This window comes from Emydura macquarii, unplaced genomic scaffold (genome assembly GCF_026122565.2).
Source record: "Emydura macquarii macquarii isolate MOO-44397 ecotype Brisbane River unplaced genomic scaffold, CSIRO-AGI_Emac_v2 contig_1790, whole genome shotgun sequence".
Classification (NCBI taxonomy): Eukaryota; Metazoa; Chordata; order Testudines; family Chelidae; genus Emydura; species Emydura macquarii.
Window position 1 is genome coordinate 6,532,991 of NW_027131927.1, and position 26,901 is coordinate 6,559,891.

Here is a 26,901-nt window from a genome sequence, read left to right on the forward strand (position 1 = left end):
ACTGTCCCTGGGTTCCGTCCCCAGCTCTGGGCAGGGAGTGGGGCCTAGTGGTAAGAACGGGCTGGCTGCCAGCCCCCACCCCACTGCAGCGTGGCTCCCTGGGGCTGTGACTCACAGCAGCTAGGGGGCTATTTTTACTCTGGCCCTGCCCTTTCCCAGCCCCCCTCCCCGCCTGGCGGCTCCCTCCCTGCACCTGCCACACTCCCATTGTGCCTGGGCATTCCTGGCTGCAAGGCCATGCCCGGGCTGACCTCGAGTGCTGCCCCGCCCCCCTCCCCCACTAGCAATCAGGCCCCAATTCAGGCAGGGCTGCCAGTTCCCAGGGTCCTTGAAATGAACTCCTGGGCAAAATCGCCGGGAAAGCCCCGTCTGGATGCCCTGGGCTGGGCAGGTCACCCCCTGTGCCACACCCAGCGCACAGTCAGAGGGGTTCAGAGAGGGCTGAGGGCAGTGCTGAGAAGGGGGACTCTGGCTATGGGGCCAACAAGGTTATTGCTGGCAGCTGGGCCTGATCCAGTCCAACAGGCCCCATGGCTCAGAGGGGAGCCGAGAGCTGGTGATGCACTAGGGCCTGGGCAGGGAAGCTGCTGGCTGAGTCACGGCCTGAGAAGAGGGGTGCGGCCACACCGAATGGCGACGAGGCCAGGGCATGTTACACGGCAGGCCCGTGGCCCCCGGGGACCCTTCACTGAGCAGGAGCCAACCAAGGAGCAGCTGGTTACATGAGCAATGAGGCCAGGCAGACATTACAGAGGGGCCAGAAATTACCCTGAGGCAGGGCACGGGGCCCATGGGGGCTGGAGGTAACTGCCCCAGGGCAGCTTGCCTGGCATTGCCCACTAGAGCTGGGTCCGCACCTTCCTCTGCTGCAGCTGGCAGCCTGGGCTAGATGGCCTAACCGCCTTCCTCCTGGCGTCAGCCCGGCGACCGGGAGGGGAGGGGGTAATGCTTAAAGCAAGCCAGGGGGCTGGGCACCAGGACTCCTGGGTTCTGTCCCCAGCTCTGGGAGGGGAGTGGGGGCTAGTGGTTAGAGCACGGGCAGGGGGCTGGGCACCAGGACTCCTGGGTTCTGTCCCCAGCTCTGGGAGGGGAGTGGGGGCTAGTGGTTAGCGGAGGGGTGGGGGCTGGGAGCTGGGACTCCTGGGTTCTATTTTATAATGCAGTAACATTTCCTCCATCAGCCCCTCCCCTCCTTATCCAGTTGTGCACAGCCAGGCAGGAGGTAGCCCTGGCTGAGCACACAAAGGTGCCTGGCACTGAGTGCTGAATGCCACATGCCGGCCTGCTCTGCTGAGGGTGTCTGGCCACCATGTGGGTGTGGCGGCGGGCGGGAGCCCTGCAGGGTTAACTGAGAGCAGTGGAAGGGTTAATGAACTGCTAATGCAATGGGGGTGGGTAGAGAGGAAAAGTGACATAGGTGTGTGTGTGTGGGGGGGGGGGGTGGACAGACAGACTAGTGGATGGTGGTGGGGGACGGTGGATGGATGGATGGACAGACAGGTGGATGGTGTGGGGCAATGGATGGATGGACGGAGGGACAGGTGGATGGTGGGGGGCGGGGTGGACGGACGGACGGGTGGATGGAGGGATGAATGGACGGACGGGTGGATGGAAGTGGGGGGCGATGGATGGACGGACGGACGGAGGGCCGGCCGGACGGCGCGGGGGAGGACGGACGGGCTCTGCGGGGGAGGGTGACCAGCGGGGGGGCTGGCGCCGGGAGAGGGCGCGGCGGCGGGGAAGGGGTTAACCCCCTGGGCTCCCCGCCCCCGCGCCCGCCCCGGCCCGGCCCGCTGCGGGGCGGACGCCGTCGCTGTACCCGAGCCAGGTACGCCACGCTCCCAGCCGGGCCGGCGGGGTCCGAGGGGCGCAGCGCGACGGGATGAGCCGGGTCCCCGGCGGGGCGCCCATCCCCGTGGCTCTGGCCTTGGCCGGATGAGGCCCCTCGGCCTGTGAGCGGTTGGGGGCGCGATGTGCGCGGCGCTGCGGGCCGGGCGGCTGGAGGAGCTGGTGCTGGACCGGGGCTGCGTGGGGCTGGAGCCGCTGCTGGACCTGCTGCTGTGCGTGTACCGCGAGCTCAGCGCCTCGCCGCTGGCCCAGGAGACCCACATCCGCGAGTTCCTGCAGTGGGGTGAGCGCGCCCCGCCCCGGACACCTGGGTCCCTCCCGGCGCAGCTCGGCGGGGGGCGGTGAACTGGGGGGGTCTCGCGCTCTCCGCATCCCCGAGCCCTTTGATGGCTCGGCCCAGGGTGGGCCAGGAGCGAAGCTAGATACGAGGGGACCTGCCCCACCCCTCGACCCCCAGCAGGCACCGGAGGGGGGGGGGAGGGTGATGGGCTGCTGCGAGTGGGGGGATACCCACTGCCCCCCCCCCGGCCCAGTGGGACCCTGGCGAAGCAGTAAGAGCTGGGTGTGGGGCGCGGTGCTGTCCTGGCTGTGGGGCGTGTCCCCCCGCGCTGTGCTAATGGCAGCAGCGCCGGGGGAGGGGGGGTCTGTATCGAGCCCCCCCCCCCAGTGAAATCAGCGACGAGCGTCCAGGGCTGGAGAAGCGGCGGGGGGGGGGGGGGGTAACATGGGCATCGGCTGCGGAAGTGCAGGAAACTTGCAAGTGTCAGGTGCTGGGAAAGCCTCGAAACTCAGGGGGCAGCCCCCTGCCAGCCCAGCCCAGCCCGCCCCCCCCCCCCCCCAGCTCTGCCGGTGCCCCTCACTCCCGATCCGCAGCTCCTGCCAGCCCAGCCCGCCCCCCCCCAGCTCTGCCGGTGCCCCTCACTCCCGATCCGCAGCTCCTGCCAGCCCAGCCCGCCCCCCCCCCCCCAGCTCTGCCGGTGCCCCTCACTCCCGACCCGCAGCTCCTGCCAGCCCAGCCCGGGGCTCCTCCACAACCTTAACTTGCAAATCTTCAGCCAGAGGTTTCTGAAGCCCCAGCCCAGCCCCGCTTCTGCCTGCCTCCCCCCGAGCAGGAGTCTGTCTGTCTGTCTGTCTGTCTGTCTCTCTCTCTCTCTCTCTCTCTCTCTCGTGTGGCCCTCGCCGCGTTTGTTCCCTTCCCACCCTGTCCCCAGCATCTCCTTCCTTGTGTTGGGAAGGGACAATTGGAAGCCGCCGTTCCCGGCCCCCTCCGCGCCCCGCTTCCCCTCCCAGCCAGGCCTGGCGCATTCCAGGCCCCCTTAGCCTCACACAGCTGCTATTGTTCAGCCTGGACGCAGCCTCGGGGCACAGGCGTGCCAGCTGCTGGGGGAAGGGCGGTTGGCTGGGCAGAGCTGAGCCCATGTCCCTGGCCAGGCAGTGCTGGGGTCCCCGCGGCAGCCCCTTTATGGGGGTGGCTGAGAGAGCGGGAGAAAGGCCCAGGTTGTACCCCTGGCCCAGCGCAGGGGCGGTTGGCATTGCCCCATTCTCTATTGACTCTCCCCAGGCTGGAGACTGCAAAGCACCCGGGATATTGTCCCTGTAAAGTGACACGGGGAAGGGTGGTCTCAGGCGATGGGACCGGATTGGGAGCCAGGACTCCTGGATTCCGTTCCCAGCGGTGGGTGTGTTGGGGCGGGGTTGAGTGGTCAGAGCAGGGGGCTGGGAGCCAGGACGCTGGGTTCTGTTCCTGACCCTGTCACTGAATTTATGCACTTCCCTGCTCTGTAACTCTGTGTCCTGTTTGGAAGCTGGAAACCGTGACACTAATTGACCTTTGGAGAACGTGTCCAGGCGCTCAGGCAGATGGTGCTAAAGGAATTAAGATTGCAGCCACCTCTGGGGTGGAGCGCAGCAGCTGGGTAACAGCCACCCAGCGATGCAGTGTGGAAGCACGGGGGGAGGAGCAGAATGGGGTTACTGGGCAGGGAACTTGGGAGCTTTCATGGTCACCACCCACTGACTCCCACTAGATCAGCGCAGGCCTATGGGGTGGGTGCCCAGCCCCCCCTTTGTGGGAAAGGGGAGGGGGAGGGACAATAGGCTGGTGGGCAGAGGAGGGCTCTGATGCAGAGATGCCAGTGCCTGAACTGGACGCAGGCTGAGCTCCCCTCCCCCACCTCTAGGGGTGCCCTTGTGGGCTGAGCTGGGGCTCGCTGGCAGGGTGGGGACCTGCCAAACCCCCTCCCCAAATGATGCCCCTCCCCCTAGCCTCTTCCCCTGCTGGGGAATGGCCGGGCTTTGGGCCTCTCTGCCCCGGGGGGTGGGGTCCCTGTGCTGCTGTTGGGGCACTGCTTTGGGGAAGCTCGCAGCGCTGAAGCCCCCGGCTCTGTGCTGATGGGGCACTGCTGGGGACAGGCCTGCAGGGCCGGGGGTCCCAGCAGGGCACTGCTGCAGGGAAGTTCACAGCACCAGAAGCAGAGGGGCACCTGTGCCCGCTCCTGCCAGCTTCCTCCCAAGCGCTGAGGGGAAGAGGCTGCGTTTTGGCAGCTCTGCCAGGCCCCTGGATCCGCTCCTTTTGTGGACAAGCTGGCACAGCCGCCCCGGCCCGGCCCGCGTGGCGCGACCGCCGGGGATTTGTGTCTGCGGGCTGGGAGTCTGTGCAATGCCATAAAAGGCCGGCTGCTCTCGCGACGGCCCCCCCGCCCCGCTGCTCACGGGGAGCCAGCAAAACGCTGCTCAGGGGAGCCGGCCCCAGCCGCCCTGGCAGCATCAATCTGGGAGCAATCCCCCCCTTCCCCTGCCCCACACAGCGCCCCATGGTGCCCCTGGCTGGGAGAGGCTGAGTAGCCGGGAGCCCCCTCACAGCCAGCGCCCTGCCCCGTGCCCCACAGCGCCCCCAATGGGAGAGGCCAGGGCTGATTTGTAGCCTCTGCTCAGTGAAGGGAAGGAATGAGGACAGGCCATGAAGTAAATTCATTTCTGCTCGCTGGTGTAGATCTACCAAGCAGCAGTAGTGTTCAGTGGTTAGAGCAGTGGGGGCTGGGAGCCAGGACTCCTGGGTTCTGTCCCCAGCTCTGGGAGGGGAGTGAGATCTACCCAGGGCTCTGGTCAGGCTGCCCAGATTAGACCCATGACCCCTTGATGTAGAATCAGCTGTTGCCCCCCCACCCCCGTGGTTCTGCAGGCTCTGGGATCCCGCTGCCAGGTGGCCAGCGTGTGGGGGCTCAGCGATCCCTTGGGGGTCCCGGTGAACTGCTGGAGCCACAGGGCCGAGGACTGGCGGGACAGGGTGGGGAAAGGGAGCTGGCAGACGCAGCAGGCAGGGGAGAGGCAGATGGAATTGGAGACCTGGGCCAGACGCACAGATGTGGGATTGTGGGGGCCAGGGAGCTGGGGGTGAGGGGAGCAGGGGTGGGGGCAGCTGGGGGAGCTGCGGTGGACTTGCGGGGGCGGGTCAGCGGGCGGGGGGAGCAGGGGGTGGAGGGGGAGCAAGAGTGGACACGCGAGGGCTGGAGGGGAGAGCTCGCCCCGCGCCGTGGTTTGTGTATGGAAACTTTGAGCGCGCAGGAATTTCCGCCTCCCAGGCTGCGGGCTGGAATCTGAGAATCGCAGGGAGGCCAGATTCCCAGCCCAGCCGCACACCCGAAATAGGAGCTGGCTGGGGGGGGCGGGGGCTGAAATCTGGCCTGCGCTCCAAGGCCTCCCGCCTCCAGCGAAGCTGCCTCCTCCCCCCCCCGGGGGTTGAAGTGTCCAAAAATAGCCCCGCATCTTAAATCAAGTGTTGATCACCCTCGCTGTCCTCCCAGCGCCTGCCTGCCCTTGGCGGGCAGGGCCTGTCTCACAGGGTCTGTGTAGCTCCTAGCGCGCTGGGGCCCTGCCCCCCCCAGGGCCAAGGGGTGCAGACGTGATATTAATAGTTCAACTTCCTGGCCTTCCCCTTTCATTGCCACTGGGGGGGCGTGGGGACAGAGACAAGCTGTTGCAGAGTGGAGAATAGAACCCAGGAGTTCTGCCCCCCTCCCAGTGCTGGGGAGAGAATCCAGGAGTCCTGGCTCCCAGACCCCTGCTCTCACCCCTAGACGTGTTAGGTGTCTCTGTGGGGAGTGGTTCAGGCCTAGCTCCCTGCTGCCTGTCACCTCCCCAGGGCCCGAGCTGGCTCAGCTCCATTTTTCCATGAGGCTTTTTTCAATGTCTTGCTAGGAAGCTACGGCCTGTAGGAGGGGACGTTTGGGGCGCCGCAGGGAGGGAGGGGGCATTCGGGGTGCTGCGGGGAACGTTCAGGGTACTGCAGGGGGGGACATTTGGGGCGTCACAGGGAGGGGGCCGCTGTGTTGCCATCAGGCAGGCGGGAGAAGTGGACCCGGCTGGAGGGCCATGGGGGAGGCAGGGTGACCGTCTGCCATGAGGCCAGTTTCAGGACAGCACAATCTCAGTTGCGGGGCAGCACGGGACACAGCGAACGGAAAAGAAATGAATCCCTTTAATGGAACCACGAGCCTAGGTTTCACCCGAGCAAACAGCCCTTGTGGGAAGCTGTAGACGGTTAAAACAACGTGCGACAAATTCGACATTCAGTTGCCAGTTGCTATAGCTTGCTAGCAAAGTAAACAACCCTGCCCCACGGCTGCCCCAGACCCCTTCCGTTCCCACCTGGCCCTGCCCCTTCCATGCCCCCTCCTCCCCCCATGCTTGCGCCAGCCACCTCAGAGCCCCTCAAACTGGACATGGAGCAGAGCAGCCCAGCCGGCCCCTCCCCCCCCCTCCTCCGTATTTTGCGGGACATTGTGTAGTTGTTGCGGGACGCAGGACAAAGGATCCAATTGCGGGACTGTCGTGATTTGTGGGAGGGCTGGGCACCCTAGGGGGGTGGGCGCTGGCTCCTCCAGGTGCCTGGCTGTGGAAATCAGCCAGCAGAGGGTTTCAGCTGCAGGGGTTCGTGGGGCTCTGAACTTGCTGTGGGGCCGGTCCTGCTCCTGCTGGGGGGGCAGAAGGATCTGACCCCTGGGTGAGCTGGGAACAGAGCCCTCCTCTCCCAGATTGTGCCTTTCACAAAGAACTGAGAACGGCTTCGATCTGGTCCCCAGCCCCCCATCATGCTGGATCAGACGCCAGCCGCTTTGCCACACGTGGCAAGTTCTGACCCAGCCCAGGATTCCTGCCCACCCCAGGCCGTGTCCGAGCTGGCCCGGGGGCTCTGCCTCTGCCATCCTCCCCAGGGCTGCCCGCTGCCCCAGCCAGCACCCGTGGGCGAGGCTGGCCCATCAGTGGGGCCTGGTTGCTTTGTCTCTCCTGCCGGGCCAGGCATGGTCAGGCTGTCAGATTATCTCTCCCTCAAACAAAGCGCCCTCCCCTCGGCGGTGTTTGCACTCTCCGATATTTAGAGACTGCCAGGGAGTGCCAGCACCTGCCCCGGCCCCAGCGGACGGAAATAACTCTGGATCTCGCCTGGCTGCGTCTCCCCTGGCCTCCGCCCCATGTCAGAGCCTGGGGCTATTTTCAAACTTCTGCCGTGCGGGTGGCAAAGTGAACGCCCCTTTGTTTTCAGGGTGGGCGAGGGGCCCCGACCGCGGCTCCCGCTGCAGGAGAAGGTCTCCTGGGACTCCTCAGGCACACGAGCTGCCAGCCAGGGCTTGGGCAGCTTCTGGCGGGCATTTAGGGCAGCGCATGGGTAGAGGCCAGAGTCCACTCCCGATGGGCCCAGGCGCCCCTTCGATCTCCAGCGGCCCAGCTCCCAAGCAGCACGAGGCAACAGGCAGCAGAAGCGGTTAGAACAGGGGGCCAGGGAGTCAGGACATCTGCCCTTCCCCTTCCATAGGAGTGGGGGCTAGTGGTTAGAGCCGGGGGGGGACCAGACTCCTGGGTTCTGGTCCCAGCTGCGGGCAGGGAACACAGGCGAGCATTAGCAAGGCATGATCGCTGCACCCCCAAAGCTGCGCTCCCCAGGTGAGAGCCACTGGGAGCTGCCACCAGCCATCGCCCGGGCGGCCTCCTGCCAGCCAAGCCTGGCATGCCTCTGGCCCAGGGCTGCCGTGCCCAGTCTGAGGGCAGCCGGTGTGTCCCAGCTGCAGCCAGGCTGTTGTGGAGCTGAAGGAGGATCTCTTAGTGGCTAGCAGCATGGGGGGTCCCCCTGTAACCCCCCCAACCCTCAGCACCCTGTGACCCTCGCCCCACTCAGCCCAGGCTGGCCCCGTGCTCCCACACCTGAACAGCTGCTGCACCATGGCAGGAAGGGGTCTGGCCCCGCCCAGCCGGGAGGGAGAACGTGAGGCCCCGCACAGGACTGGGGTGGGGAGACACGGGCGATACGCCCCCTTCGTGGCCTCTTCTCTTCCTCTCTCTATTTGCCCCCTCCCACCTCCCCACCCCCACATTACATGTCATCCATCAGCTATTGATCCCATGACTGATTCCCCTCCGGCCATCTCTGGGGGGGCTTTGCCTTTCACTGCTGGCACTGCCGGGGGACTGTGCTTTGGCTCCCCGCGGATTTCACATGGCGCGAGCTCTCTGGGAGAAGAAACCCACCTTTTTTGTAGTGCCTCCACCGGCCTCAAAGTTATGCAGGCTCCTCCTCACGCTAAACTGCTGCCATGTGTCGCCATGTGACTGTTTAAAACAGCTGCTGTGCCCCGCCCCAGAGGTGGCTGCATTGCAGTGGATTTTGTACAGAGTGTTTGGAGACCTGGAGAAAGGAAGGGCTTTCTCACACAGTTGGGCTGCAGGCAGGTGTTGAGGGAGCTGGGGTCCCACGCTGAGCGGCCCCTGCCCTCTTAGTCTGACCTAGGAGTTACTCTCCTGCCCCCGAGCAAGGCCAGGAGCCACTGAACTAACCCAGCCATGGTAGCCAAATGGCCCCTTTCCTGTAATGTCTGGGCGTCTCGTGCGCCCGCTGTACCTAGCTGGGGCCCGGCGTCAGGGGCCTGAATCCGGGCTGCGTTCGGTATCTAGTAATCAGCCGCTGGAGACGGAGGGGAACTCGGGGTAGGGGGCCAGCCCCAGTGGTGTGTGTGGATGGATGGGGGCTCCCCATGAGTGCCAGGGTTCCACTTTACCCACCCCCCAAGCTTCCTGCCCCCCCCAGTTCTCCCCAGTCTCAGTGACACACATCCTGGCCCTTCCAGGCGGGGCCAAGCACCCCCATTCGTCCCAGCCCAGGGGACCTGAGCCCTCTAGGCAGGCCATGCTGGGGTAGGTGGAGAGGGGGTAGACCTCGTGTTAAACGAAGGGGGAGGGACCCAAGAAAAGGGGGACCCAGGCTCATCTCCCTCACAATTTAGAGATCCTGCTGCCCCACGTGGAGGTTTCCCTGTCCCCCATCTGTGTCAGGGGGTGGGGTGTACAGGACCCATGGCTGTGGGGGTCAGGGGGTGGGCACAGGGCTAGCTGCCAGGGAGGATGGGCGTGCAGGACCCATGGCTGTGGGGGGCAGGTGAAGGTGGTACACGGGGCTAGCTGCCAGTGGGGATGGGGCGTGCAGGACCCATGGCTGTGGGGGGAGGGGGAGGGTCGGGGGAGTGCACGGGGCCAATGGCTGCAGGGGGTGAGAGGCACGGAGGGGGAGCATCCCTGCCTGAGCAGTGCCCCCGTTGGTTGCCCCCGCAGTATAGGAGCCCTCTGTCCCCTTTTCCCCTGCGTACATCTCTGCCCCCAGGCCACCCCCAACTTCTCCCTGCCCCCTCCAGGCAAAATGCAGTTACAGCTGGGGAGGGGGAGGGCAGGACGCCTGGGTTCTCGTCCCGGCTGTGCTGCAGACACACAGTGCCATCCTGAGCAGGCCTTTCTGTCCGCTCAGCTCCCCCCCAACACCAAGAATTGCCACCGATGAGAGCTGCTCAGTGTAGGCTGGGCCTCTAGCTCAGGGTTGCTCTGGCCCCCCAAGCGCTGAGATGCAGCCAGCTCTGGGGACTCTCCTTCGCCACCTGCAACGCTCCCCAGTGCGACCCTCGCAAGGAAGCCGAGCCCCGGCTGGACTGAGGCTGCTGGATGCAGACAGCCCCTGCGGGTCTCTCTGGCGTGCTGGTTGTGCCTGGTGTCACACCGGGAGCCTCCCAGGGTGTCCGCACTGCAGTGTAAACCCAGGTCTGGGGGAACCCGGCTTGTGGGCTTGGTGTTTCCAAGCTGCCCCGGAGCAGCCACGCTGCAGGACTCGGGGCTCCCAACCCAGCCAACACGTCCACACGGCACTGCACAGATCTGACTCCAGGCTGCGGCCCGAGCTGTGTCCACACTGCAAAAGGACAGGGCTCAAAGCTGCGGGACTGGGACTTGGACCCACCCGCAGCAGGTTCCAGGTCCCAGCTCCTGGGCGCTTGCTGCCCCGGGTCAGACTGCTTTGTGTGTGGACAGAAGAGGGGCTTGGGCCGAAAGCGGAGTCCGAGCCAGGCGTATTGTGCCGTGTAGACAGACCCAGGGTCTCTTAGCCCTAGTGAGCTGCTGCCCTGTCTAGGGGCCTGGGAGAACGTCGGGGATGGGTGTGGTGCCCCCCGGCAGCTCCAGTGACTCATCCCCCTCCTGTGCCCTTTTCAGCCAAGCCAGTGACCGCCCGGCTCAAGGAGATTCAGCTGCAGCGAGACGACTTTGAGATCCTGAAGGTGATCGGGCGCGGAGCCTTCAGCGAGGTGAGACGGGGCGGGGCTGTGAGCCGATCCACGCCCCCCCAGGGCACACGGGAGCCCGTGCTGGTCCCGTGCATGCGGGGGGCTCATACCAAGGAGTCAGGCCCATCCCCTGACCAGGTCCCCTGCTTCCAGTCCCGGTGGCGGGTGATGGCTGATGGCGGGTGATGGGGGTTTTCCGCTCGCTGGCAATTCCAAAGGGTCCAGAAGCGATTGGTTCGGGTCCAACCAAAGTGCAGCTTTTGGTGACTCGCAAAGTCCAAAAAAATCGCTTTGGATCAAAGAAAATGTTTCACTTTGTTCTGAGCAGTTGGAAGCAAAAGGAAACCGAAGGAGAGTTGGGGTGAAATGTTGCTTCCAAGAGAAATGTTTGGTTTGACAATGGGGACACGAATTTGCTTTCCTGTTTCTGTCTAAAAACATTGGTGTTAGTTCCCCCCCGGCTGGAAACGACTTGGTGGCAAACGTGTTGCCGAATCGGCATTTTCCTTGGGGTGGGAAAAGTTTGCCTGGCTGCAGCTGTCAGTAATGCCCAAAGGAAGGACGTCTGCGTCCCGCACACCATCCACCTGCGGAACTCACTGCTGGGGGATGCTGCAGGCCCAGACTATAACAGGGTTCGGAAAAGAATGAGAGAAGTTCCTGGGGCCATTGATGAGCCAAGATGGTCGGGGTGCGGTGCAGGGGGTGCTCTGGGTGTCCCTAAACCTCTGACTGCCAGGTGCGGGGACTGGACGACAGGGGACAGGTCCCTCCATAGTTGCCTGTTCTGTTCATCCCCTGGCATCGGTTGGTCTGGCGTTTTCTCTAGCCCGCCTGAGCCAGGCAGGAAGGTCTCCTAGCCAAGGGACAGGCTCTGTCGCGGGACTGGCGGCAGCAGACCCCAGCGGTGTCATCTGTGCCCTGCGGCGTGGGCAGAGCACTCGCTGCCCTCTGGCCAGCTGGCAAAGGGCAGCTGCGCGAGGACAGGCCCCAGGCCCTGCTTCCCTCAGTGACCCCCATTATAACCTCTCCCCAGAGGCAGCGCTGGAGCCCCTTGGCTGGGAGCGGTGCCAGGGTCCGGGCTGGGGCTGGCTGGAACTAAGGTGCCAAGGAGCTGTGGCGCCGGCGCCGCTTCCCAGCACAGCCTGGAGCCAACAGACGGGGTTTTCAGCAACCCAAACCTGAGGCGTTTTCGGGGAGGGAGATTTTGGCCAAACCCCTCAGCACTGGAGTTTGGGGGAGTCGGTTTTTACTGAAAATCAGAAACTTCTGCAGAAACTTATAGGCAAAAACCTTTTTGTTATCGTGTGCACGGGAACAAACCGCAACGTTTCCCACCCCACTGCCCCCAAACCTCCTGCCCCCCAGACATGCTGCCCTCGACCCTGCCCCCACCCCGCTGCCCCCTGCTCCTGCCCCCCACCACACTGCCCCCAAACCGCCTGCCCCCCAGCCCTGCTGTCCCCGGCCCTGCCCCCCACCACACTGCCCCCAGTCCTGTTGCCCCCCGATCTGTCCCCACCTCTTCCCCCCACCTATCCTGCCCCCCAGCCCTGCCCTGGAAGGGCAATTTCTAGGGGGCACTGTTCTGTCTAGGTGACCCACCCATCAGGCTACAGATGCTGGAGCTGGATACGTGGGGCAGGGATGGGGGGCTGGGCTGACCCCAGCCTGCCCTATCCCACTGCAATGCTCAGTGCCAGCCTGTGCCGTGCCCCCGACAGGTGGCGGTGGTGAAGATGAAGGGGACGTCGCGGGTGTACGCCATGAAGATCATGAACAAGTGGGACTTGCTGAAGCGGGGCAAGGTGAGTCTGTGCATGAGAGCGGCGCCTTGGGGGGCAGCGTGAGTCACGCGGGGGAGCTGGGGGCGATGGGCGCCCCCTTCTCAGTGCATCTTCTCAGCGCCATCGCATGCCCCCCCATGGCACGAACCTCTGCCCCGGCGTGGCTCAGCTTCCCCCCCAATGGCATGCCCCCTCCCTGCCCCCACCCCGGTGTGGCTCAGCTTCCCCCCCATGGCACGCCCCCTTCCCTGCCCCCCACCATTGCATGGCTCAGATGCCCCCCCCCCCATGACATGCCCCCCGTCTTCATTTCTCTGCCCTCCAGCAGTAACCCCCACCGCACCCCTACTCTGTCCCAGATCCTCTGCCCCCCCACCCTCCTGGCCGCCAGTGTGAGAGCCCCTGGACTGCCCTGCTCTGCCTAGGGTGACCGGACGCCCCCATGTTAGGGCCTTTGCCTTATATACACAACTACACCCCCTGACCCCCAAACCAAAGTGCCCCGATTTTCACACTTGCTGTCTGTCCCCAGCCCTGCCCTCAGAGCCCGCCTGCACCATGCGCGGGGATCGCCAGCAGGAGTAGAAGGTTATTTCCCCTCTGCAGGAGGCAGTGGTGCCACCGCTGCCAGGGTTTGGGGTGCAGGGCTGGCGCCCCCCGTTCCAGAAGCAATGTCAGTAAATTGGGGAGGGGGCAGGGAAGAGCCCCGAGGCCGATCAAAGGGGTAACCTGCCGTGTAGCGAGCTGCGCAAAGAGCTCAGGGGGGACTCCGTGATCCCGTCTGTCTGTCCCGATCGGGGGACAGCCATGTAATCCCGGCGCCGCAGGCCGGCAGAGGAAGGCGAACATGAGCCAACAGCTGGTGGCTGAAGCGAGACAAATTCAGCCTGGAAACGAGGCTCCGGTTGTCCCTGGGGAGAGTAATTAGCCCTTGGCACGAGGCGGCGGCTGCGGTGGAGTCGGTGCGGGTGGGATGCGCTAGATCTGCCCTAGGAATTACTTTGCGGCAGGTCTCTGGCCTGGCTTGTCCGGGGCTCCCAGGGGTCCCTTCCGGCCATGGGATCCCTGAATCCACCCGCCAGAGCCCTGTTTACCCACCTTACCCGCTCACCCTCTTGGCATTGCCCCTTTCCCACCACCCTCCCCCCAACTATCCAGCCCCCCCATGGCATTGCCCTGGCTGTCCAAGCCACCCCCCTTGGCATGTCCCTGTGTCCATCACCCCACCCATGTTACTCTGCCAAGGGGGCAGGGTACGGGTGAGTAGCTGCCCCTGGCTGCGCTGTGGGGTCCCAAGGAGCTGGGGGCCCTTTGGGGGGCTCCCCAGATCCCCCCAGCCCAGCTGGTCCCCCCTCCCCTCCCGTTGGGTCTCAGCATCTCTCCGGGGGGGGGGCAGGTCTCCTGTTTTCGCGAGGAGCGCGACGTGCTGGTGAATGGAGACAAACGCTGGATCACGCAGCTGCACTTCGCCTTCCAGGACGAGAACTACCTGGTGAGCAGCCGGCGCGGGCAGGGGGCACATGTGGGGCAGGGCCCTTCTGCCAGCACTTCCATTGGTTACACTTCGAAAAGACAGGACTAACAGGATTTTATCTAGGGGGGCAAGACAACATGCCACCTTTCCTGTAAGAATATCAAGAAGCATCTCTCTCACACACACACACACCCAAGAAGTTCTGCAAACTGGTGTGACATAATTACCAGGCCTTTTATGCGTTGCTCGAGCCAGCCTAGTGGCCAACCAGGCAGGGCACGAGGAGGGAGCCGGGCCTCTGTCGGTCACGAATCCGATGCTCCAAGATGACGATTGCAGAATGAGACCCAAAGTTTCCATGTTCTTCTTACCCCGTCTTTGATACCCGCTGGCTCTCCTGTAAGTCTACGGGCCTTGTTGTGTCCTGCTGCCTCTAGGTTCAATCTGCTTGTCAATCACCAGCTAATTGCAAGCAGGACTCTTCTCTTATGTCTGTGCTTTGTCCCTTTTCCAGGGTGGATCCTTCTGTACTTTAGGGTCCTTTATTTGCACTTTAGAGTCGTTGATCTGCATTTTTTGGCCTTCAGGGGCAGGATGGCAGTCCCCGTCTTTGCTCCCCTTTCTGTTGTCAGAGCAGTTTAGGTTGGGTCTTTTCATGCCCTGCTCATACATTCCTCAGGCTTCACACACAGAGAATTCATCAAGATGTTTTTAGCATCAATAGTACAAGTTTCAGGAAAGAGCTCACTGCAAGAAACTAACAAGATGGAATTCATGTACAGAATCCTAGGGCTGGAAGGTACCTCGAGAGGCCACCTAGTCCAGTCCCCGGCACTCATGGCAGGACTACGTAATATCTAGACCAGCCCTGACAGGTGTTTGTCTAACCTGCTCTTACAAATCTCCAGTGATGGAGGTTCCACAAACTCCTGAGGCAATTTACTCCAGTGATTAACCACCCTGACAGTTGGGAACTTTTTCCTAATGTACAACCTAAATCTCCCTTGCTGCGGTTTAAGCCCATTGCTTCTTGTCCTGACCTCAGAGGTTAAGAAGAACCATTTTTCTCCCTCCCCCTTGTAACAACCTTTTATGTTTTTGAAAGCTGTTATCATGTCCCCCTCAGTCTGCTCTTCTCCAGGCTAAACTTACCCAGTTCTTTCAGTCTTGCTTCATAGGTCACGTTTTCTAGATCTTTAATCATTTTTGTTGCTCTTCTCTGGACTTTCTCCAATTTGTCCACATCTTTGCTGAAATGTGGTGCCCAGAACTGGACACAATACTCCAGTTGAGGCCTAATCAGTGCGGAGTACAGCGGAAGAATCACTTCTCGTGTCTTACACCACTCCTGCTAATACGTCCCAGAATCATGTTCGCTTTTTTTGCAACAGCATTACACTGTTGACTCACATTTAGCTTGTGATCCACTGTGACCTCTAGATCCCTTTCTGCAGTACTCCTTCCTAGGCAGTCATTTCCCATTTTGTACACGTGCAACTGATTGGTCCTTCCGAAGTGGAGCACTTTGCATTTGTCCCTATTGAATTTCATCCTATTTACCTGTTTGTCCAGATCATTCTGAATTATAATCCTATCCTCCAAAGCACTTGCAACCCCTCCCAGCTTGGTATCACCGCAAACTTAATAAGTGTACTCTCTATGCCATTATCGAAATCACTGATGAAAATATTGAACAGAACCGGACCCAGAACTGATCCCTGAGGAACCCCACTCGTTATGCCCTTCCAGCATAACTGTGAACCATTGACAACTACTCTCTGGGAATGGTTTTCCAACCAGTTTTGCACCCATCTTATAGTAGCTCCATCTAGGCTGTATTTCCCTAGTTTGTTTAAGAGGAGGTCATGTGGGACAGTATCAAAAGTATCAGGATATATCACATCTACCACCTCCCCTCATCCACAGGCTTGTTATCCCATCAAAAAAAGCTAGCAGGTTGGATTGACATGATTTGTTCTTGACAAATCCATGCAGACTTTTATTTATTACCTTATTATCTTCTAGATGTTTGCAAATTGATTGCTGAATTATTTGCTCCATTATCGTTCTGGGTACAGAAATTAAGCTGACTGGTCTGTAATTCTCTGGGTTGTCCTTATTTCCCGTTTTGTAGATGGGTACTAGATTTGCCCTTTTCCAGTCTTTTGGAATCTCTCCTGTCTTCCATGAGTTTGCAAAGATAATCGCTAATGGCTCAGATATCTCCTCAGTCGGCTCCTTGAGTAGTCTAGGGTGCACTTCGTCAGGCCCTGATGACTTGAAGACATCTAAATTGTCTAAATAATTTTTAACTTGTTCTTTCCCTATTTTAGCTTCCGATCCTGCCTCATTTTCACTGACACTATGTTAGACGTCCAGTTTACCTTCTTGGTGAAAACCAAAACAAAGAAGGCATTTAGCACCCCTGCCATTTCCGCATTTTCTGTTATTGTTTTTCCCCCTCATTGAGTAACAGGCCTATCCTATCCTTGGTCTTCATGTATTTGTAGAATGTTCCTTGTTACCCTTTATCTCTCAAGCTAGTTTAATCTCATTTTGCGCCCTGACCTTTCTAATTTTGTCCCTGCATGCTTGTGTTACTTGTTTATATTCATCCTTTGTAATTTGACCTACTTTCCACTTTTGTGGGACTCTTTTTTGGCTTTTAGATCACTTAAGATCTCCAGGTTAAGCCAGGGTGGTCTCTTGCCATACTTCCCATCTTTCCTACGCAATGGGATAGTTTGCTCTTGTATCTTTAATAATGTCTCTTTGAAAAACTGCCAACAGTCTTCAATTGTTTTTCCTCTTAGACTTGCTTCCCATGGGATCTTACCTACCAACTCCCTGAGTTTGCTAGTCTGCCTTCTTGAAATCTATGGTCTTTATTTTGCTGTTCTCCTCCTACCATTCCTTAGAATCATGAACTCGATCATTTCGTGATCGCTTTGCTCAAGCTGCCTTCCACTTTCAAATTCTCAACCAGTTCCTCCCTGTTTGTCAAAATCAAATCCAGAACAGCCTCTCCCCTACACTAAACAGCACTGTCCCATTATCATAGCAGTAAAGGAAAAATCTCTGTCTACCTCTGTCTCACTTAACAAGGTGTCCACATCTGATTCGTTTGCACAGCTCGTGGGGATGGCACAGATCTGCCTAGGGAGGAGACACTCCTGACCCTATAACCTGGGATCACTATAGGGGACACTCTGGGGAACAGCCACTTTGGGCCCTATGAACCCTATAGCCTGGCATGTCTACAGGGGACATAGTGGAACCCTTGTGCCCTGGCGTGGGATGTTCTGAATGAGACGTCGCCAGCCCTCAAGCCACCAGCTCTGGGATTATAGCACTCTGCGGGGGCAGGGAGCCAGGACTCCTGGGTTCTATCCCCAGCTCGGGGCGGGGGAGTGGGGTCTAATGGTTAGAGGAGGGGGGGCTGGGAGTTCTATTCCAGCTCAGGGAGAGTTGCCCTCAATCTGTGGCCTGTGGGGGGCACTGTGACACCTTTTCTCCGCTCCCCGCAGTACCTGGTGATGGAGTATTACGTGGGGGGCGACCTCCTGACACTGCTGAGCAAATTCGGGGACCGCATCCCCCTGGACATGGCCCGCTTCTACCTGGCCGAGATGGTGATGGCCATCGACTCCCTCCACCGCATGGGCTACGTGCACAGGTAGGGTGCCCCTGGGGGTCTGGGGGCGGAGTTGCGGGCGGAGGGTAGAAGACTGCGGTGATGGGGCGGGTGGGGTGGGGGATGTGGGAAGGCAGCAGAGTGTCGGCCCCTTGGATCTTGGCTGGCGCCTACCCACAATGAGATCCAGAAACAGGGGAATCCAGCCAGGGTCCAAGCGCCTCAATAGCTGGTGCAGACAGAGTCCCAGCCCCCTTCTCCAGGCAGACCCCCCCCCCGGTCCCCCTTCTCCAGGCAGCGTGGGGGCAGGGAGCAGAGGGCAGCTGAGCAGGGGGGCAGGTAGTGGGGCGGGGCTCAGTGGGAGGCAGGGACCGGGGAGGGGCTTAGTGGGGGGGGCAGGGATCAGGGAGTGGGGCAGGGCTCAGCAGGGGGGCAGGGAGCGGAGAGTGGGGCGGGACTCAGTGGGGGGCGTTCTCTCTCCCCAGCAGCCTGTGCTGCCCTGGCCTGGTGCTAGGGGGCGCTGCGCTGCTGACCCGGCTGTGCGCCCCCAAAGCCTGTTGTCGTGGGGGGAATTAATGCGCCCGACAGTAGCTGGAACGTGCCCCTGGCATCCCGGCCAATGCGCAGCCTGGACCCGGCTGGCCCCGCGGGGGCTGGGTCACCACTTCCTGTCTCAAATTGCTGCCCTGTCCCAGCGGTGCTGGGCTCCCCCAGGCTCCGTCACCCCCCCATGGTCTCTTGTGTCCCCCCTCCCCCGGCAGAGACATCAAACCCGACAACGTCCTGCTGGACCGCTGCGGGCACATCCGGCTGGGTGACTTCGGCTCCTGCCTCAAGCTGCGGCCCGATGGCACGGTGAGTCCGGCTGGCTCCGGCATCGGCACGGGAACAGCCGCGCTGCCCGCTGAGCTTGCAACCCCCTCGGTGCCCCGGGGGGGGCGGGGGGCTGGGGGCTCTAGGAGATCCTTCCTGTCCCTGCTTCCAGCTGCCTCAGCTGCAGCGGCTGGGACGCAGCTGGTCCGGCCCATTGGAGCGTTGCCCCCACACGGGGCCCTATGCCGCGACCCCCTTGCAGGAAGCACTCGGGGGGGGCAAGGGATCCTCCCGCGCCATGGGCATTGCAGCACCGAAGATGGGGGGGTCTGAAATGCCCCCCCCTCGCTGAACCATCTCCTTCCCCGCCCCTCCGCAGATCTGCTCATCGGTGGCCGTGGGAACCCCCGATTACCTGTCCCCCGAGATCCTGCAGGCCGTGGAGGATGGGACCCACTCCTACGGCCCCGAATGCGACTGGTGGTCCCTGGGGGTCTTTGCCTACGAGATGTTCTTTGGGCACACGCCCTTCTTCGCCGACTCTGTCGTGGAGACCTACGGCAAGATCATCCACTTCAAGGTAGGGGCAGGGGACAGCCGGGTGGGGTGGGGGAGGGGGCACTAGCAGCTGGGACCCCAGGACTGCGAGGTCCCCCTGGTTCCTACCCACTGCCAGGTGCCCCCTTGCCCCCGCACAGCGCCCTGCCTCCCACCTCCACCCCAGCATCCCCACCTGTGCCCCCACCGCCTCCCCAGTGCCCTGCACCCCCACTTCTGCCCCCAGCGCCCTGAACCCCTCAATCTCTGCCTCACCCTGCACCCCCTTCTCCACACACAGCAGCCTCCATGTCCCCCACAGCGCCGCTGATCCCCCCCACCCCCTCGCCTTTCAGGAGCACTTTAGCTTCCCGCCCACAGTGCCGGACATCTCGGCCGAAGCCCGGGCTCTGATCCAAGGGCTGATCTGCCCCCGGGAGACGCGGCTGGGCCGGGGAGGGGTGCAGGATTTCCAGGAGCACCCCTTCTTCGCTGGCCTGGACTGGGAGGGGCTGCGCACATGCACCCCCCCCTTTGCCCCCGAGTTCGCCAACGCCACCGACACCTCCAACTTCGACGTGGTGGAAGACAGTCTGACAGACATGGTGAGCGGGGGCGGGGTACGTGACCTTTTCTTTCTCACCCCCATTTGCGTCCCGCATGGCTGCCCCCACCCCCCTGCCCCGCCAGGCACCACGGCCCTTGGTCTCTCACCGGGGGCTGCCCCACTGTCCCTCGGGGTCTGTCTCCTCCCCCCCGGCTGGGCTGCACGGTGACGCTCTGGGGTTGCAATGGTAGAACGTGCCCATGGCCCCGGTACAGTCCCCTCTGGGCCTGGCCTCGCCACGTGCGACACGCCAGGGCCTGCGTCTCCGTCTGGCTCAGATACCGCGAACTGGCCCGAAAGTGGCCAGAATTGGCCCCTGAATATCGCCTCCTGGCTGGCGTGGGGGGCTTGGCTTCCAGCCCTGGGCCATGGCCGGGGCGCCCTGCGCTGTGGCTATTCCCAGCCCCCCTGAGGGATTGGGGGTGGGGGCACAGAGAGGGCAGAGCACGAGTTAGAGCAGCCCTGAGGCTGCACTGCCCTCCCCGGTTCCTGCCCGCGCACGGGGGGGACCTGAGCAGGGCAGCTCGTGCACTGTCTGCCGCTGTGCACGTGGGTGGGCGAGTCGCCAGCCCCCTGCCTGTCCCCCGCCTGCCCACTGCCAGCCTCCCACCTACCCCCTGCCCCCCACCAGCCCCCCACCTGCCCACCTCTCGTGTGTCCACATGGAGCCTGGAGTTCACCAGCACACGTGCCTGGCTAATGCACCCAGCACAGCGCTGGTCAGGGGCTGTGGGGCCATGCGGGGCAGGGCCCGCATGGGGCAGAGGCAGCAGCGCGGTTCCCTGCCTGAGGTCCCCATCGTGTCGCCCCAGGAGACGCTGTCGGATGTCCTGGAGAGCGCCCCGCTGGGCATGCATCTGCCCTTTGTCGGCTTCTCCTACACCGGCACCACCCGCGAGTAAGGGGGCACTTGACTATGGGGGGGAGGGGGCTCCAATGCTGACGGGGGGCATTGGGGGCTGACGGGGCCTCTTTCTGCCCAGCTCGCAGGGGCCCTGCCGGGGGCCAGGGGAGCACTGGGGGGCTGGGACTGGCAGGGCTGGGGGTCCCAGAAGGAGGTGGGGGAACTGGGGCTGGGGGGCACGGGGAGGTTGGGGGGGTGAGGCTGGCAGGGCTGGGGGGGGTGGTGAGGTGGGGGGCTGGGGCTGGCCCTAGCAGTGCTGGGGGGAAGTGGGTGGCTGGGGCGAAGTGGGGGGCTAGGGCTGGCAGGGTTGGGGGGCAGGGCAGACGGGGCCGGCCCTGGGACTCCAGGTGGGGCCGTGAGAGTCTCCCTCTCCTCAGACAGAGTGAGCCGAGGGAGAGGGGCCGGGACATCGCCATGGAGCTGGAGTGTGACCGGGGGCCCCCCCCACAGGAGCAGCCCCCTCAGCTGCCCCCTGGAGACCTGGTAAGAGGCTGCACCTGGGGGCGCAAGCGGCTTCCTGCTGTGGGGTCTTGAGTCTGCAGCCTCAGCAGCAGGACCCCCACCCCAGCCCAGGGGGACCCTGAGATACACTCGGCCCCACCCTGGGCTCCCCCCCCAGCTCTGCCAGTGCCCCTCACTCCCGACCCACAGCCCCTGCAAGCCCAGCCCTGGGCAGGGAGTGGGGGGCAGGGGGGTGCTCTGGCCCGTTAGAGCTGAATCCAGAAGCGACCAAACACACTTGCCTCCAGCGTCTGGGCCCTGCCCCCCCCGGCACCCGGCCAGCCTCGCCCCCGTCCCACGGCTGCTCTCGCCCGGCCAGGCCTGCCAGCTGCCCAGCGGGCAGAAGCTGGATCTCGCCGCCTTCCTGGAGCTGCAGTCGGCTTTGGAGTCGGAGCTGCACGCGCGGGAGGGGCTGCGCCAGGAGCTCAGCGTGGCCAAGGTGGCCACCCAGACCTTCGCCAGGTGAGGGCGCAGGGACCCCTGGGGCTGTCTGGGGCCATGGGGGGTGGCAGGGGCCTGGAGCCACATGGGGGGGGAGGGTTTCCAGTACTGCCAGCACCCCCTCCATGCCAGCGGTGCCCATGTGCAGAGGGCTGTACTGGGGGAGGGTTTTGCTGGTTCTGGGGCTCAGCCCCTCTGAGTCGCCCCCCATCCTCTCAGTCGCCTGCAGGAGGCCGAGAGCCGCAACCGGGAACTGGAAGCTCAGATCAAACGGTTGGAGGCGCAAATCGAGGGGATGAAACTGCCCAGTGATGAAGGCAAGTGCCGCCCCCCCGCACCCCAGCTCTCCCCTCACCTCCAGGGACTCCTCCCCCCGCCCCCGCTCCATGCCTTCCCCCCACCCCCATGGCGTCCCTCGCTCTGCACCCTCCTCTTTCTGCCCCCACCCTCACTTCCCCCTTGATTCCCCTGCCCCCAGCCCTGCCCTGGGGTCAATCTGCCTGTGGTGGGCACAGTCCGGGGCTCTTGTGCCCACCCTCATCGGGGTGACGGGGACTCTGTGCAGCGCCATGTGGCTGTTAAACGGTTGCTATGTCCCTCCCCAGAGGTGGCCGCATCTCCATGCTGGCTGAGGGTCCCCTGTAAACAGGCTGAGGCTGGAAGGGACCAGAGATGTGTAGGCCTGTAATTGGGCCAGGGACCCCGGCAGTGCCGGGCTGGCTGACGAGGACGGGCTGTCCCGACTCTTTCTGTCTCTAGCCTGGGTGTTGCCCCCTGCAGCTGTGGGGTGAGCCGGGTATTTCACCCCTTGCCCCGGGGCTCCTACCAACCGTCCCGAGAGCCTGGGCACGGCCCCTGCCCACCTGGCCAGGGGAGCCGAGTTCCTGCTCGGAGAACTTACACACCCGCTGCCGAGCGGTGCCCTTCCCTAGCCGGCCAGGCCCCTGCCTTTGTGCCCAGCCAGTTCGACCCATCCCTGAGCTGGGGAGCTGCCCCGCGTCAGGCCCCGCGAGTGCGGGCATCCGTTCACTAGGGCGGAGCCTGCCTGGGGGCTGGTGCATGGCTGGGAAGAGGTTCTGGGCCCACAGAGTTCGGCAAGGGCCGTGGGTCCATGTGTAGGGCAGTGTGGCTGAGTGCTGGGCCTGGCTGGGGGGCGGGGCTGGTGCCCAGGCTAAGCACAGGGTGGCTGGTGCCCGCATGCCATGGGGGGGGTTCTTCCCTGCACAGGGGCCCACGTCCCATGGGGGCACTGCTGCATGGCTGGCACTGGGGCCGCGCACAGTCCCACCTCTCTTTTTTCCTTGCAGCTGCTGTGGGGCAGCCCCCCGGCTGCGCTGCCCCCTGCCCATGCAGCACGGAGCACTCCACTGACGTAAGCCTGGCCTGGGGGCACCGTCCAGGGGGTGGAGCTGAGGCTTGCCTGGGGCTCAGCATCGGGGCTGGTCACGGGCTACGCCCCCACTGTGCCACTCAGCACCCCACACTGGAGGGGGGGGGTCATGCCGCTGGGGTGATGCCCAGGGCACCACGCCCTGGTGCAGGTAGGGAGGGGCCGTGGATGGCCCAGGGCCTGGTAACCCTGCTCAGGGACCCTGGATGTGCAGGGGGCATGTCCGGGGAGCTGAGGGGGGCTATGCCCGCTTGTGCCAGGGCAGGGGGTGGACAGCAGGGCCCAGAAGGGATGTTTATGGGGCCTCTTCCCCCTCGCCAGGACACCCCACATGGGAAGGGGGGGAGGCTTGGCCTGGGTCCAGCTACCCCCCACTTCCCCTCGCTGGCCTGCTGTGCTGATCAGGGCATCTCTGCTTTCTCTTTCCAGCAAGGTGGCACCATGGCAGCGCAGCGCTGTGAATACCCGCTTGTGGTACCTCTGTACCGCCACTTGCTGCTCTTTTCTAGGGTACGTCTGGCCCCTGCTGCTCACCTGCCTGGCTTCTCCCCTGCCCTGTGTCCTGCCTGGCTTCTCCTCCGCCCGGCTCTGTGCCCAGTTCTGTGCCCGCTGCCTGGCTCTGTGCCTGCTGCCCGGCTCCATGCCCAGTTCTGTGCCTGCTGCCAAGCTCCATGCCCACCCTGCCCTGCCCTGCCCAGCTCTGTGCCCAGCTCTGTGCTCACCCTGCCCTGCCCTGTGCCCAGCTGTGTGCCCAGCTGTGTGCCCATCCTGCTTTGCCCGGCTCCACCATTGGGGCCCAAGCTGAGGTTTGGTTTAAAGCCAACTTGCCCTGGTGGCATCTGCAAACTGCCCCCGCTTGCCTCCCACGTCCTGCCCCCTTGCTTAGCCGCTTGCTTCTTTAAGGCCCAACTAAGCCATGTGTCACCCCCCAGGCCCTGCCAGTGCCCCCTGCTGGGTGGTAGCAAGATGGCCCTTGCGTTAGGGTCGGTCCTGCCCCCCACATCCCTCATCTCCCATGTCCCTGTCCCCCCCCCCCCCCCCCCGATACCTGAGGAGACCCACATCGGGGGGGGGGGGGGGAGACGGGGCCCCTCACTCCTTAGCCAAAGGCTGGCAAGCCCCCGGGAAGGGACAGCACCAGGGACAATGGGATGTGCACCTTGGGGGGCGGGGGGAGGCCTTCTGCTGGCAAACCCCAGGGGCTGTGGCTGGAGGGAGGGGGAAAAACTGAGCTAGTCTTTGCCCACCCAAGCAAGAGGTGACCCCAGTGCCCCAGCCACACAGGGGCAGTGCTGGGAGCGGGCAGGACAGTCGTGGCTCCTGCTCTTCCAGCACCCAACTGGGGGTGCCCTGCCCAGCCGGCCAGCGGGAAGACCCGACTCCGAAGGACACAGAGATTCAGCACCCCCCTGGAACAGCCAGCCCCCAGCGCCTCCTGCAGCCATCCTCTTCCCCATAGCTCCAGCCCCTCCAGTGCGATCCCGCCCCCCCCGAACCCCAGACCTCCCGCCAGCAGCCTCCAGCGCACAGGTGCTGGCAGCCCAGCGCAGCCTGCATGGGTGGTGCTACTGGGAATCTGCCCGACTGAGGGGGGCGGGCGAGGGCATTGACTGGGCCCCGGGGCCTGTCCCCTCTAGGGGCGCTGGCTCCGATCCGGCCCCAGGCTGGGGACTGGTTGGGCGGGACGGGGGGGGGCGGGGGAGAGGAATAATGGTGGCCGAGCCCAGCCCCCAACCCCTTGGTGCTAGGGGCCCTCTCTGATGGTGCGTTTCCCTCGCAGGTTCCTAGGCCCTGCATCGCCACAGCAGGATACCTGCTGCTTTGTACCGGCGGCTTTGGGCTGGCGGCGCCCGGTCAGGGCCCGGGGGAGCCGCCCTGAGCGAGGCCAGGTGCTCGCCCTGCTGCCCCCGACTGCCATCCCCGCCACCGGCCGGCCAGCACCGTGCAGGCGCCCTCCTGGGAGGCCGGGCACCCTGGGCCCAGCCAGAAGCAGAGCCGGGGACGCCTGGGGGCCAGCGCCCCAGGACTGCGGGCCCCTCCCCGCCTGGAGCCAGGCCGTGTGGCTCGGGCCCCTCCTGACGTCGGGGGATCATCTCTCCAGTCCCCTCCTACCCCTCCGCCTGCCCTGGCCCATGGCCACTGGCTGGGTCCTTCCCCCCCAGCCCACCAGCCCCCTGGCCTCCCCACTGCAGACCCCTGCCAGCCCCCTCTGGCTGGGGCAGACTACCCCTGCCCTTCTCAGCCGCTCCCAAGTAGACACCCCTCCGCTCCATTCAGCAGCTGGGGAAACTGAGGCAGAGAGAGAGAAGTTACTCATCTAAGGTCACACAGCGAGTTGGGGGCAGAGCTGACAATGGAACCCGGTGTCCTGACTCCCAGCCCCACTGCCTTCTACCTACCAGACCCATGCCCCTCCCAGAGCTGGGGATAGAACCCAGGAGTCCGGGTGTCCAGCCCTGCCCCCTCCCCACGCTAACCAGTGGCCCCCAAGCTCCTTCCAAAATGGCTGTGGCCCCAGCCCCCGTGGGAAATGAAGGCCGTGCCAGGAGGTGGTGCCAGGCCGGGCAGCCCACGCTCCCCAACCGCTGCTTCCTGGGATCCTGGCGTCTCCCAGAGCCCCCGGCACCCAGAGCCCCGGCTTGCTGCCGTGCCCCAGCAGGGCTCCCTGAAAGCCCTGGGCAGCTGCCCAGCTACATTTGCCCTGGTGATCCTGGGTCCTTTGGCACTGGCCTTGCCCCCCTGGCTCCCATGGGGTGGGCGAGGCGCCCAGTGGAGGGGCCGGCTGGGACCTACAGAGCCCCAGCCGAGAGGCGACCCACGAGCTGTTGGAGCCCATGGACGCTGGTCCCTGCCCGCAGCAAGGTGGCGCCAGCCGGGGGCCCTGCATCACAGCACCAGCCCCGGGCTCCCTGGGGCACGGGCAGCATTGGGGGGGGGGGGGGGCTGTGAAGTGGGATCAAGATCCCCCCTCCCGCCCCCAACCACAGCCAGCCCCAGGTGCCAACGTGGCACCGCCGATAAAGGCTGAATTTCTGCTGCTAAAGCACCAAGCACCTGCTGTTCCAGTGTCCGCCGGGGGGGCCCCAGTGACCCCCTGCCCCCCATGGCAACACCCCCCCCCCACTAGTAATTTATTTCTAGTGTTGGCAGCCTCCCCCACCCCCACCTTGCACACCTGCCCTGTGCCCTGGAGGAGGAGCCCAGCAGAGCCGCCAAGGGCAGTTTGACCCTGTTAATTTATAGCCCCCCTCCTCCGCTCCGCTGCCCCCTGTGTATTTATTGCCCCTCGGGGCCAGCCAGGCCCGGGGGGTCGGCGGCACGCCGAGGGACCCAGCGGCGAGGCTTTGTCTGAACTGTGGAGACGAAATAAAAAGCTGAATTATGCCATGTGGTGGGGGAGCCTGGCGCCAGCCATGCATGTGCCGGGGCATGGCCCAGCGCCGCCCCCGTGCCCGTGCATCCAGCAGCAGTGGGGAGCTGAGCCCCCCCCAGGACCCAGGGCTTGTCCTGGGCTGAAGGGAGCTGGCACAGGTGTGGCAGGGCCACCGTGTGCATGGGCCGGGGAACGGGGCCCGGCCCTCACCCACCACACGGCCCCTGTCACTGGGGAGCCAGGCTCCCAGCCCACCCCTGCCAGCCTTGCATTGACAGCCCTGGCAGAGCCTGTGCACCAGGCCCCTTAGGGCATCTCTTGCCAGAGCAGGGGGTGCAGATGCCCCCGTGCCCCCCCCCCCCCCCCGTGGGGCCATTTGACTGGTCCAAGGGTGCCCCCCCCCCAGCGGTGAGCTGCTGCTGCTTCGGCCCATTGGCCCCCGACACCTGCTGGCGGCTCAGCTCCGCCCCTGCTGGGAGCCAGGGGGTTACGCGCAAAGGTGCTGAGGCCCCAGCAGGCCGGCCACGTGACTGCCCCTCGGGGGGCAATGGGGCTTTACCCACAGGTCAAGTGTAGCCTGATGGAGGCTGGGTGCAGTGGCGGTGGGGGGGGGGGGGGGGGGGGGGGGGGGGGGCCAGCAAGGGGCCCTTGTCCCCCCCCCAAATAGCACGGCCAAGGGCTGGCGGATGCGGCGGGGAGGGAGGGCTTCAGGCCCAAGGGCAGCTCGGGGCCAACCAGGAGCTGAGTGACACAGGAATGTCCCCCCGTCCCACAGCGCTTGAGCACCATGAGCTGTTCCCTTGCACCCCAGCCCCCACCCAAGAGCGTCTCACCCCGTGCCCTGCACTAGCCCCCCACTCCCCAGGACGTTGAGAACAAGGCCAGGCTGGGCCGGGGCGGGGCACCCTGTGTGAGCAGCTGCCCCACCGAGCCCCAGCAAACAGCCCAGCTGGGCAGGCCACTCGCAGCCCCGGTGGGGCGCTCGGGGCAGGATTGCA

At 64.0% G+C, this 26,901-nt stretch overlaps 1 protein-coding gene across 5 annotated transcripts; it reads left to right on the forward strand.

Annotated features, from left to right (window-relative positions):
* Positions 1–1,971: 1,971 nt before the first annotated feature.
* DMPK (DM1 protein kinase) lies at positions 1,972–25,441 on the forward strand. 5 transcript variants are annotated; one of them, XM_067557336.1, is made up of 15 exons: positions 1,972–2,131; positions 10,372–10,463; positions 12,167–12,250; positions 13,626–13,721; positions 17,231–17,379; positions 18,099–18,192; positions 18,530–18,730; positions 19,044–19,307; positions 20,107–20,192; positions 20,576–20,681; positions 21,019–21,161; positions 21,360–21,457; positions 22,448–22,512; positions 22,964–23,040; positions 24,311–25,441. In XM_067557336.1, the coding sequence occupies exons 1-15, from the start codon at positions 1,972–1,974 to the stop codon at positions 24,849–24,851; spliced, it is 2,256 nt and encodes a 751-aa protein (XP_067413437.1). In that variant the 3' UTR covers positions 24,852–25,441. The 5 variants fall into 5 exon arrangements, with proteins under 5 accessions (XP_067413437.1, XP_067413438.1, XP_067413439.1 ...); XM_067557337.1 differs by having other exon boundaries at positions 19,044–19,292; XM_067557338.1 differs by having other exon boundaries at positions 22,960–23,040; positions 24,311–24,533.
* The last annotated feature ends 1,460 nt before the right edge of the window (positions 25,442–26,901 follow it).

Coding starts and splice junctions, on each gene's coding strand:
- DMPK (XM_067557336.1), top strand. CDS start 1,972: ATGTGCGCGGCGCTGCGGGCCGGGCGGCTGGAGGAGCTGGTGCTGGAC. Junction 13,722..17,230: donor TCCAGGACGAGAACTACCTG/GTGAGCAGCCGG, acceptor CGCTCCCCGCAG/TACCTGGTGATGGAGTATTA. Junction 18,193..18,529: donor AGCTGCGGCCCGATGGCACG/GTGAGTCCGGCT, acceptor GCCCCTCCGCAG/ATCTGCTCATCGGTGGCCGT.